Here is a 13,380-nt window from a genome sequence, read left to right as displayed (position 1 = left end):
GCCCCGTGGTGTAGGGATAGCGTGCCTTCCTCTCGCCCGGCGGCCCCGGGTTTGATTCCTGGTCAGATCAGAGATTTTTCTCTCAACCTGAGGGCTGGTTCGAAGTCCAATCAGCCTACGTGATTAGAATTGAGGAACTATCTGACGGTGAGATGGCGGCCCCGGTCTCGAAAGCCCAGAATAACGACCGAGAGGATACGTCGTCCTGACCACACGCCCCCTCGTAATCTGCAGGCCTTCGGGCTGAGCAGCGGTCGCTGGGCAGACCAAAGCCCTTTCAAGGGCTTAAGTGCAGGGGTGAGAAACTTAATTAAGGCCACGGCCGCTTCCTTCCCACTCCTAGCCCTTTCGTATCCCATCGTCGCCATAAGACCTACAGTATCTGTGTCGGTGCAACGTAAAGCCGATTGTAAATTGTCCTTTCCTCGCATAACTTTCCTTAGTTGTATATTGTATATTAATGTATATTAGGTGTATATTGATTTTATGTATATGAAAATACTGTATTCTGAAGACACGCCAATTTTCATTCTTCCTTTATACAGCCAATAACGTCACTCTTTTTCCAAACATGTCTGAAATTAGTTGAATAGTCATTTTAAAGGATTATTTAAGGGAACAAAAGTATGCAAAAGTCAATATCAAAGCAAATCTTCCGTGACAATTTACTCAAATCAAGAACATACAACCCCTCATACGTGTTTCTTAACGTTTCTGTACATCTACTGACGTGGGTCTGTTGATTTTGAGCACACTTCAGTGCCAACAGGCTGCGTTTGTATTGGATCGTACAACTATGAATATCTACGACGAGTGTATAATCAAGTACACAACTACGTTCAGGCGGGTGGGTGAAATTATGATAGCGTGCTAAGTCTTTGGATGGCAATGACATAAGGGAAGAGTCGCATTTGATGAGTCGGAGTTCCAGCTTGCTTGTTCGGAAAATTTCGTCAGAGAACGCTCCTTGTTTTTACAAAATGCTGCTGAATGTAACAGCGAAGTCACAGAATTTCCATAGCAGTACCCTACTAGAGGCCGACTTATTTCGTGGGATAATAAATGTTCTTTGTATATGAAATAGTTCTACGGATATGGGGCTCTTGTTTTGAAACAGACAGTAAAAATACTACTTCCGGCATTCTACGAGTATTACTCATGGAAAATTTTTGAATAAACACATTCAAAACTACCGGGCTCTAATATCCCCGCGAACTGCTCTTGAAAGAAATCTCATTCATGATAAATAACAACGGTGAATTAGTCATAAATCGAGGATTTATGTTGGATTTAGTAAGCAATATCGTGATCCATGCCTTGATCTTCTTCTCAGTAAGCCACTCATGGTGTATGTCTTCAATATGTCAAATTCTTTATAAATTAATTGGTCATCAACGATATAGTCCGTAACTTAGACTTGAGGTCAGTGACGTAAGAAAGGAGATTAATAAAAAAATGAATTTGTCCGAAATATAAATCACAACTGACTAATAGTTGGAGGTCTAGCAGTGTCATTCCTAATCTTTGGTCTACTGGTGTGGCACTTAAATGTCCTTAACAGTTATCTAAGAATCACATAGTCATTTATTCTACTTGCTGAAACGATCGTATACTGTGAATCGGAATATTAACAGCTAATTGAGAACAAATAGTATGCTTCTAACTTGAGAATTAATGTGTGTGTTTGTGTGTATGATTACAGCTGAACTTCTGGAGCAGTCCAAGTCGCGTGAATGCTTCTGTGGACATCATGGTTCCTCCGCATTTTCTCCCTGAATTCAACGAGTTCACGAAAAACCTTCATCTCAGTAGTGAGCTCATCGTTCATGATGTTCAAAGGTAAATTAATGAACAGTGAAATTCAGAAAATAAGTAACCTAAAGTTGAGTGGCTGAGTGGGAAGCAAGATGAAAGGGGGTCACAACACCTCGTGAGTCCTTAGTGTATATTGGCGTATTCCTAATTTTATCCATACATGAAACGTGCATATTAGTGAGTAATGGAGCCGTATCTCGATCGACTAATTTGTGAAGAAGAGCAACGCACATTCTTCCTACAGGCCTCTTTCACTGCTTAACCATCGTCGTCTCTTTTGAAGCCTTACAAATCTAAACTGACACAGAACCATCAATTGCGATTTCCATTTGTGAGGAAATTTGAGAAACAAGTTGTATAAATCAAACCCCTAAGGAAATGAATTAAAACACGATGTACAGCAGTCAATCACCTGCGGAAAATAATGAGACCAGTTATTTTGGAAGGGAAGGAAACCAATCGTTCTGTTGAAAATTTAATTATTTAATTTTCGCAATAGCATAATTGATTATCATGTGTGCAAATATTGAATACAGTTAACAAATTGAAAATAGGGAACGGATGGGCAACCGGTTAAGTTAACGCGTAGTAAGTGTAACGTTAGACCAGCTCTTTTATGCAGTTAGTCCGAGTATCGAACTTAAATTCTGTTAATTTAAGCTTTCACTCTTCCCGTTAGCCTGGGAGGTTAGGTTAACGCGCGGTCAGCGTAACTTTAGCTTGCACTCTTATGCAGTTAGCCCGGGTATCGAACTTGAAGTCGGTTATGTTAAGCTTACACTCGTATGCGGTTTGCCCGGGTCTTGATCTTTGAGTCCCTTAGGTTAAGCTTGTACTCTTATGCTTCGAGCTGCCTGTACAGTTTACGCCCTTAGGCCTGGGGTAGCACCCGGGGTCTATAAAGTTATGCCTAGACACGTAGCCAGCGTTACTTCATGTGAGGTTAAGGGCGCGCCAGCAGCCCACCGCTAAGTGAGGTCATGTGAGGTTAAGCATGCACTCATAGTCAGCAGATTCCGTATGGAGGAGGCCTCTCCCATACTCGTGTGTTGGCGGTGGCCGCAGGACCCGTGAAAAATCCCTACTTATAAATATCAGGTGAGTGAACTTAGCATGTATATTATAAAAAAGGGAACCGACACATGTCATCAATTTTCCACCTTGACTTCCTTAAGATCGTGAATAAAACATTCCTCTTCTTAAATTTGTAAGTCGATGTCAGTACGTATCGAAATTCATGAAGTCCCATAAATATTGTATAACTGTCGTTTCCAAGGACACGATCAAAGACATCATTGCAAAGGGACTTTAATCGAGACTCAGAATCAGTATGCCTACTTACATTATCATATGTAAGCCTGAGCATATTAGCATAAAAGAGAATATTCCAATTGGCCCTGCAATCCAGTACCTCAGCATCAGGACAGCTGTTGGTACTGGTTTCCGCTATGTCTTCAAATGTTATCGTTTATATAAATAAGTTATTCTTCACTTCACGGTAGCTACCCGAGATGAACATACGTGAGGTACAAGGTTAATTTTACTTTTCTTCTTCTTCTTCCGCTTCTCCTTCCTCTCTCTCTCTCTCTCTCTCTAGCGAGACTTAAAAATTAAGGCGCCACGTTTAACAGTATATGAGGATACTTGTGTGTATTCCGTTGATAACAAAAGCTTTTGGTTGGTGGGTTGAAAATTGCGCAATAAATACGAATGTCTGGACGTCATTATAGACCTCATTCCTACACATTTTATTTCATATCAACAAGCTTGAAAGCACCTTTCTTCATTATCTACTTTCATCAACGGAAATATTTTTAACTGATAAAGTTTTTACTCGAACTTCTCTTTCTGTTCCGTTCACTGGCATTAAGTATATCAGAACACATATTTCTACTACACTGTACATCCTTAGTTTACTCCACATGAAGTCCTTCTAACGCAAGTAACGTCAGTCCCTTGGTGTAGGGAAGCACTTCTACTTCACATCAAGATATTTTCGTTCTGGAATGAGGGTTTGAACAGGATTCATTCAGCCTCGCGAGACCAACACAGAAACGCTATTATATGAGAAGCAGTGGACACGGTCAAGGAAGCCAAGCAATGTAGATGGGGATGTCGTGACGCTTACCCCGTGGCAGTCAAGTATCTGCACGCTACCAGGCTGGGCAGAAGTCGACTAGGCAGTCCTAGGCCTTAATGGACTTTCGCACCACTTGTTTTTTATTTAATAAAAACAGCATGCACTATTATTAGACAGTTCATATATCACTTGTTTACACTCCTTCAAGTCTTCAAGTTATTTAATTAGCTTTGTTGTGAACAATCTTCACTTGAGTATGTTCCTTATTTAGTAATGCAAGTTGCCCTAACAGAATAACAACTTCCAAAGTACATGTGTACAGGTACACTGTACAATCACACTTGAAATTGGTTAGTGACGAAAAATGACAAGTTAACCCATGTCACACGAAGGTAATTGCAATGTTCTATTAACCTAAGTACATAATAGGAATTAATAGTGATCTTTCCGTCATAATGAGAAGTTGATCCTCAAAGCAGGAGGGGTGTTAATATGCATCGGAGCGTTCTATGGAGCATCTTCGCTCGTCACATCAGAAAATGAAGGATGGTTGCCTTAAGTTATAGTACATATCAGTGAATATTCAAAATATCTCCCTAATATTTGCTATACGAAGACTAGATTAGAACATTCGTTTCATTACACCTTCTTAGCGAAAACTGCAGTTCTGTCTGTGGATCAGAGGTAGAGCGTTGGCCTGGCCTTCGGATCTCAAGATTACGGATTCGAACCTGGCAGAATCGAAATGCTTACTCCTATTATTATCATTAATATTATTATCATAGTATAAACCATATAAGGTGATATTTTTTTTCGAAAACATACAGTACTTGAAAATAATGTACCAATTACGGGAGTAATAGGAAACTGGACTGTAATCTGAATATCCTTCACATATTAATAATTTTAGACAATTTAATTTTAAATTAAACATATATAGGGAAGAGGCATAACACTTAACTTTGCTTATTATTTCTTTACCAACAGCGGTTGAAGTCAGTTACTCCAGGAAATTGCTGCACGAGTGCCGTTATTTGAGCTCCGGCGTACCTGTCTCAGCCATATAATCTACACTACAACAACACATACGATTTCTTACCTTAGCAGAAACATTCTACGCACTTGATACCACATAAAACACTGAAAATGAAAATTAATACACAACGTATTTCCTCAGCTTCCCGTGCAGTGTCTAGTGTGGGTAAGAGCTCGAGATTCTTGGAACATGACATCAAAACGCGACGACAGAGCATGCACAGCTATTGCCGATTTGTCTGGTTGGTTGAGACAAATATTACGTTCATGTTCTTTGATACGCGTACCAATGGACCGGCATATTTGGAAAATACACAACAAAAACAAAACTAATATCTATTTTCCCTCTTGTAAAAATTCATTTCACAAATCAATATTTCATATCAGACTAATCTGTCCAGTTTAGTAGGGAGACGACAGACAGACCAGTGGTAACTCTCGTCCTATTGTGATTAATATACAGAGTTCTTCATTCGGTGACCACATCAGACAATGGCCTAATCAAGCTAATTGCGTAACTGTTGTTTGGCGTGTTGTCCAATGAATAGTTCTCTTTATTAGGAGCCTGACTGTATAACACCAGAACGAATGGTTTCTAGAATATTCCAATTGAGAATGACCGCATTTTGTTTGAAGCATAGTATTTCATTAAATAATAGGAAAAAAGGTTGTTTAACTCAAACCTCTTGGCAATATAATAAAAATAATAATAATAATAATAATAATAATAATAATAATAATAATAATAATAATAATAATAATAATAATAATCTCTTTGTACCTCCTTAATAATGTCACAAAGCAAAGGATCGTTTGCATTAGATCTAACGAGAATAATACGAAATGTTGATTTACAGATCAAACAACTTGAGTAAGATCTTGGATATATTGATACGAAGAACATGTATAATTCACACTGAAAACACTTTTCATACGGTTTTACGTCTGTGGGAGATCCTTGTTTTCCGATTTCGCAGCGTGTGATGTGGTTTAGAACATTTCGTAACAGTTCTCCAGCTCTAACTAAGCTTCTAAGACACCTGCACACAAATCAGTGATTATACAATTGAAATTTTCCAATGAAAATTGAACGAATTCAACAGAAGCAAGACAAGTTTATCAACTAAAGCTTGTGCCAGCAACAAACAAAAAGCATTCCAAGCGTAACCTAAATTTTTCTAGCGTGGGAGCTAAAACTGAGAAGACGCATACAATTCCCGAGACTCTACTTCAGTCACGGGTGAAGTTTAAGGAAGCGGAGATTGTTATCAGTGGAATATTGTGTAGGAGGGATACTGACCGGAAGGTGATTCGGGATTTAAATGAGACAATGGAGTGGGTATGTGGGAAACAGGGAGTGAGATTTCTAGATCTTAATGAGTGGGCAGGAGATCGGGATCTGTGCTGAGATGGAATCCACTTAAACCGTAGTGGTACGTACTGTATAAGTTAGGAAATTTGTTTAGAAGGGTAATAGGGAGGAATATTCAGAAAAAATGGTGGTCTAGGGAGCGGTGATAAGGGGACAGGGATCTGGCAATCAAGCAGGGATGATATAAAAATGTTGGTGCTGAACTGTGAATGTATTGTGAAGAAAGGAATAGAATTAAATATTCTAATAGATATATACTTAACAGATATTCCAATAGGAGTTGAATCATGGCTGAGAAATGATATAATGGATGCAGAAATTTTCTCATGGAACTGGAGTGCGTATCGTAGAGATAGGATAGGAATAGTAGGAGAGGGTGTATTCATTCTTTTGAAGGAATAATTTGTAAGCTGAGAAAAAACATGAAATTCTAGGTGTAAGACTTATTTCTAAAGATAATAGGCAACTTGATGTTTTTGGAGGATACAGATCGGGAAAGGGTAGCCTTGACGCTGATTCAGAATTATTTGATAAGATAATTAGCTATGTGGGGAATGACATGGAACGGAATGTGATTGTAGAGGGATATCTCAATTTACCTAATGTCAATTAGAAGGTAAGCATGACCAATAAATGGCAAATAAGTTTATATGGGAAGAACAGCTGATTCAGAAACTGATGGAACCAACTAGAGGAAATGATATACTGGAGGTGGTGCTGGTAAAACTAGATGAGCTCTATAGCGAAATCGAAGTAATGGATGGTATTAGAGATCACTAAGCTGTTTTTGTCGTAGTAAAAAAATAAATGTGATAGAAAAGCAGGTTTTAAAAGTAGGACAATTAGCCAGTACCTTATGGCTGATAAAACAGGCGTGAGGGAGTTTTTAAAATGTAACTATGATCGGTGAAAAACGATAAATAAAAATTTAAACAGACTCTCTAATGGGTTTAAAGCAATTGTTGTGGAATGTGAAGACAGGTTTGTACCTTCAAAGGTGGTAAGGAATGGTAAAGACCAACTTTATTATAACAGAGAAATAAAGAAACTAAGAAGAAAATGCATATTGGAAAAACATAGATTTATAAATAGCTGTGGAAGTAAGGAGAAATTGAAGGAACTTACTAGAAAATTGAATCCAGCCAAGAAATCAGCTCAGGATAACATGATTGCAAGCATAATTGTCGGTCGTAAACATTTTAGTGAAAAATTGAAGGGTATATATAGACACTTTAAGGCAGAAACAGGGTCCAAGGAGGACATTCCAGGAATCATTAATGAACAAGAGGAGTGTGTATGTGAGTATCTTCAAATGGCAGAAGTATTCAGTCAGCAGTATGTAAGGATTGTTGGTGACAAAGATAATGTCCAGATGGAGGAGGTCACTACTGCTAAAGAAGTATTAAAATTTACCTATGGTAACAATGACATTTACAATAAGATACAGAAGTTGAAAAACAAGAAAAGTGGCTGGAATTTATAAAATTTCTCGGGATATACTAAAGACAATGGGTTGTGATATAGTACCATATCTGAAGTGCTTATATGATTATAGTTTGCATGAATGAGCTATACCAAATGAATGTAGAGTGGCTATAGTAACCTCTGCGTACAAAAGAAAGGGTGACAGACATAGAGCTGAAAATGACAAGCCAGTCAGTTTGACATGCATTGCATGTAAGCTTTGGGAAAGCATTCTATCAGATAATATTAGACATTGTTGCGAAATTAATAACTGGTTCGATAAAAGGCAGCTCGTGTTTAGGAAATGTTAATCTACTGAAATTCAACTTGTAGGATTCCAGAAAGATATAGCAGATACGTTTGATTCAGGAGGTCATAAGGATTGTATCACGATTGGCCCGTCCAAGACATTTGATAGGACTGATCATGGGAGACTACAGGCAAAAATGAGTGCAAATGGTCTAGACAAAAAATGACTGCTTGGGTGGCTATATTCCTAGAAAACAGATCTCAGATAATTGGAGTAGGCTAAGCTTTATCTGACCCTGTAATAATTAAGAGGGGAATTCCTCAAGGCAGTATTATTGGCCCATTATGTTTTCTTATATCATTTATATGAGTAAATAAGTGAAATCAGAGATAGGGCTTTTTGCGGACGATGTTATTCTGTATAGAGTAATAAATAAGTTACAAGATTGTGAGCAACTGTAAAATAACCTCGATAATATTGTGAGATGGACAGCAGGCAATGGTATGGTGACAAACGGGGTTAAAAGTCAGGTTGCGAGTTTCACAAATAGGAAAAGTCCTCTCACTTTGAATTACTGCGTTGATGGGGTGAAAGTTCCTTTTGGAGATCACTGTAAGTACATAGCTGTTAATATAAGGAAAGATCTTCATTGGGGTAGTCACATGAGTAGGATTGTAAATAAAGGGTATAGATCTCTGCACAAGGTTATGATTGTGTTTAGGTGTTGTAGTAAGGATAAAAAGAGTGGGAATGCATGTCCCTTGTAAGACTCGAGCTAGAGTATGATTTCAGTGTATGGGACACTCACCAGGGTAACTTGATTCAAGAACTGGAAAAAATCCAAAGGAAAGCAACTCGATTTGTTCCGGATGATTTCCGACAAAAGAGTAGCTTTGCAAAAATGTTGCAAAGTTTGGAATGGGAAGACTTGGGATAAAGGAGACGAGCTACTCGACTAAGTGGTATGTTCCGAGCTGTCAGTGGAGAGATGGCTTGGAATGACATCAGTATACGAATAAGTTTGAGTGGTGTCTTTAAAAGTAGGAAGATCACAATATGAAGATAAAGTTGGAAATCAGGAGGGTAAATTGGGCCAAATATTCGTTTATAGGAAGGGGAGTTAGGGATTAGAAAAAGTTACCAGTGGAGATGTTCAATAAATTTCCAATTTCTTTGAAGTCATTTAAGAAAAGGCTAGGAAAACACCAGATAGGGAATCTGCCACCTGGTCGACTGCTCTAAATGCAGATCAGGATTGATTGATTGATTGATTGATTGATTGATTGATTGATTGATTGATTGATTGATTGATTGATTGATTGATTGATTGATTGATTGATTGATTGATTGATTGATTGAACATAATGCATGCATTTGAAATTGTGATTGGTGGAACGTTTAAAAATGTTGTACAGTCCATTCCATTTTTATTCGATAAAGTTACTATGAGAATTCATGAAATGTGTAAATGTGTAAGCAGAATGAAGATGAAGTTGCGCCCCGCATAATAAATAGTGGGTGTTATTCGCTTCAAATTAGACTAGAAATATTTCTTGCTGTCGTCATGTAAATGAATGGTAATTCAGTCGAAGATGAAATGTTCTGCAGACTCGGATAGGTATATGTGTTGTATGTCCAACCCTCGCCCGTTGCTATGCGGAGTCGGGAATGAACCTTCGTAGCGAGCTTTTAACGACCGGATGCCCTTCCTACCATCAACTTCATCAGAGATGTTAATGAGATGAAATGAATGACGTGATATATTATAGCATAAAGGGAAAGGGTGAAATCCGGTGCCGGAACACAGCTTTCTCCAGTCGAATAGCACCAAGGGGTCTGCTCAAGGTTTAACGTCTCAATCACCATCAAAAGCCTCATATGCCCTCACTGTGGAAAAGTTTGAAATTGAATCCAAGCTTTTGGCACGCAATCTAGTTATTAGAAATTTTATAACTCCACCTTTCCTTCCCCGTCCGTAAATATTCCCAGGTGTACATATTTTGACCAACGCGTCTCGAACTGGCTAACAACCGTGTATGACCATACAGACTTGACGCCCCAAGGACCATAACCCTAGGTGGTCGGATAGAATATATTTAATGTGGTTGATTTCCATCTCTAAGGAAACGGGCAGCACCGATGGTCCAATGTCTTTTACTGGGAAACACCGTGGATGTTTTGTTCATGTCAAAAATGTGGTGCCCAAGGTAAGTAGTAGACACTGCATCATTTACAGACAAGCATTAGCAATGAAAAATATGCCACGGAATCCTCTTAAGTGTGCTTAATGAAGCAGTAGAAATAGTGAATTTTATAAAGCCAAGACTCACGAATCGTCGAGTTTTCACTGCTATATGTGAAGAAATGGGAAGCAAATTTAAGACTGTTTGGCACTGAAGTAAGATGGTTGTCCTGGGGGATAATTTTGATTCGACCTTTCACCCTTAGGGAAAACGTTATAGTGCTTTTAGGTTTTAATTCAATTTTGTCCAAGTTTAGAAGTGAATAATCCACAAATTTCGAAGCGAGCTGTTAGAAACTACAGCATACCTTACTGAGGCTGTTTTCTCAAAATGCAGTCGCACTACGACTATACTAAGAAGTAGATTCAATCCTGAAGTAAACACGTGGAACATTACACGCGACTTCGAAAAACTCATGTTAAGAAGACAGACACATCCATTTCATTAACAGCTTTTCTAAAATATTGAAATTTTAAAAGTATTATGATTTTTAATAGCGAACTTCCCAATATTTCTAGTTTGAGCTTCTGTGATTTTTTATTTTCAAACTTTTAGGAATGTGAAATTTGCAAAATTAATATTAAAAATTATAGATTAAAACAGGAAAACTTACAGTACATTTTGAAATAATTTATATTGAATGTATTAAATATGCAATAAATAAATCACTATAGTTTTTTGCTACAACTACGGAACCAAGCTCTGTATTCGGGAGGCGCGTGGGCTCGACACTCACGGTCGGCTGTCCTGAGAATGGTCTTCTGTGGTTTCCGATTTTCACTTCCAGGCAAATGCTGGGACAGTTCTTAATCATAGGCCACAGTCGATCCCTTCCACCTCCTTACCCAGTTTCATTCACCATCATTCATTTCATCTTCATTAGGTCCTCAACTGAGGTGGGCGTGCGCAAGGGCATCAGGCCGTAAAATCATGCCATATAAATTAATTCCAGCTCGTCCCCGACCCCGTATCAAGGAACAGAACTAAGGTGTAGACAAGCAAACGAAATCTGATGGACTTCACCAGGACTAGTATTGGCGTAGGCCAGTATCATGCTAGGTCTTTCCTAAACAAAACACCACATTACCAACAGTTATAGGTTGTTCCCGTTTACTCGCGTACTTCAGAGATACGTAAACCATACTAAAATACTTGTTCTCTGAGATCAAACTACCTAAAAATTGCAACATTTAAAATCGAATTGATCTTTTTATTCTCCCATATATCCATATCCAAGTTTTAAGTACTTAACATCTAGCTTTAATCCATTATAGTTGAATTTATGTTACTTTATTTGCCTTCCTCGGTAAACAATTTGTTTACCGTTCTGGTCATGTTACTACGTAACTCGATTTGGTTAAGACTTCTTATGCTGATACTTCTGTGTATTACAGGCTGATTGACAATGAACGTCCTCATGGTACAACGCGGGCTGACTTCGGTTGGACGGATTACTACCCACTGGAGAAGGTGAGATTTTTTCTAATTTTTATAACAATACTTTTATATCCTTCTATTTTCACATATCATCAAGGGCAATGCTTAACTTATGTGACCCATCTTCAAAGTTTTGTCATCCTCTAATACTCTGTGTTGCTATGAAATAATACCGCATTTTCATTTACAAAAGAAGTAAGGGGTACTGGGTTCACAAAAAGAGGCTTCAAAGTGTATACAGCCACATTATATACTGACATGTTCCTTTACTGTGAACGATAATTTTCATTATTTCAGTGACTGGATGTACTTAGCTATCTCACTGCTTGAATGCTACATTTATTCTCGCTCTTTAATTTTTCTTACTAAGTTACTGTGGACTACTTGGAATAGTTCGGAAGCGTTATGCTTCTATTTCACGTTCAACATACAAATAAATTACATCTATACCTTGAACGGCACAGTGAATGTAAGTTCAGCATGTTGTAGTAAAACGATGAGGAAGCAGTTCCAACGCTTCTTCTTAGAATAATTTGCTCTCAGGACCAATATGTTTGCATATGAGGTGTGTCTGTTCATAAGGTGCTATTTCCACCTTAAGAAAGTTGTGCAAGAAGCGTAAGAAACGAAAAGTGAAAAGCACATGGAACGTATCCATGATTGGATTTGCACCAATTTTAAGGAATCACATCTTCCTGGTCTGGAGTTGCTCATGGCTATCTATAATGTTCAATTAATGTGACGCATGTAGTCGGAGTACTGATTTATATTTTGGAAGTGAAAGTAGCACCTTTTGAACAGGCACACCTCGAATAGTAGAGTGCTAGATCTAACTCGGAGTTTTCCGTCTTAAATTCAGTATCGAACAAAAAATATTTTTTTCAAAATTGCTTGAAATGAACAGGGTTGTTTGTCATTATTTTAGTCCTGAATAAAATTGGGGACAATTGAGAAGAATGACACCGATCAAATCAACAAAGACCGATCGTGATACGTGCCACGTAGCTGTAAGCTTGCGTGGGAGATTCAAACCCCAATCAACGGCTGCCCTGAAGGTGGCTTTCCGTGGTTGTCAATTTTTACACCAGGCTAATTTTGAAACTGTAACACGACTATTCGGCCGGCTATTCGATTCCTATCGACAAGTGATGCACTCATGAAGTTTCTGACATCATCACTGGTAAATTAATGAGGTGATATATTACTGTACTAGAAAAATACTGCTCATAAAGTTGGTTCGCCGAGCTGAGTTCTCAGACGGTTGAGACGCTGACCCCTATTTGGTAGATTCGATCCTGACTCAGTGTGAAGGTATTTCAAGGTGCCCAAATACACCAGCCTCGTGTCCGTATATTCAATTGCACGTACAGGAACTCTTGAGAGACAAAATTCCGGCACCTCGGCGTCCACAAAACCGTCAAAAGTAGTTACTCTGACGTATAAACAGTATTATTATTATTATTATTATTATTATTATTATTATTATTATTATTATTATTATTATTAAAAGTTGGTTCCTATTAACCGAGCTCGATAGCTGCAGTCGCTTAAGTGTGGCGAGATCCAGTATTCGGGAGATAGTGGGTTCGAACCCCACTGTCGGCAGGCCTGAAGATGGTTTTCAGTGGTTTCTCATTTTCACACCAGGCAAGTGCTGGGGCTGTACCTTACTTAAGGCGACGGC

General features: G+C 38.4%; 1 protein-coding gene across 1 annotated transcript in view; it reads left to right on the top strand.

The window, feature by feature from the left end:
• The window catches only part of LOC136862932 (zinc carboxypeptidase), a 170,681-nt gene that overhangs the window by 55,691 nt on the left and 101,610 nt on the right, over window positions 1-13,380 (top strand). Inside the window, exons 3-4 of the mRNA XM_067139221.2 lie at window positions 1,703-1,839; window positions 11,654-11,729. Of these exons, the coding sequence (XP_066995322.2) occupies window positions 1,703-1,839; window positions 11,654-11,729 (213 nt within the window). The remainder of the gene's footprint in view (window positions 1-1,702; window positions 1,840-11,653; window positions 11,730-13,380) is intronic.

This window comes from Anabrus simplex, chromosome 2, assembly GCF_040414725.1.
Source record: "Anabrus simplex isolate iqAnaSimp1 chromosome 2, ASM4041472v1, whole genome shotgun sequence".
NCBI lineage: Eukaryota > Metazoa > Arthropoda > Insecta > Orthoptera > Tettigoniidae > Anabrus > Anabrus simplex.
The sequence above is the reverse complement of the archived record's forward strand: the minus strand, read 5'-3'. Positions and strand labels throughout refer to the sequence as shown.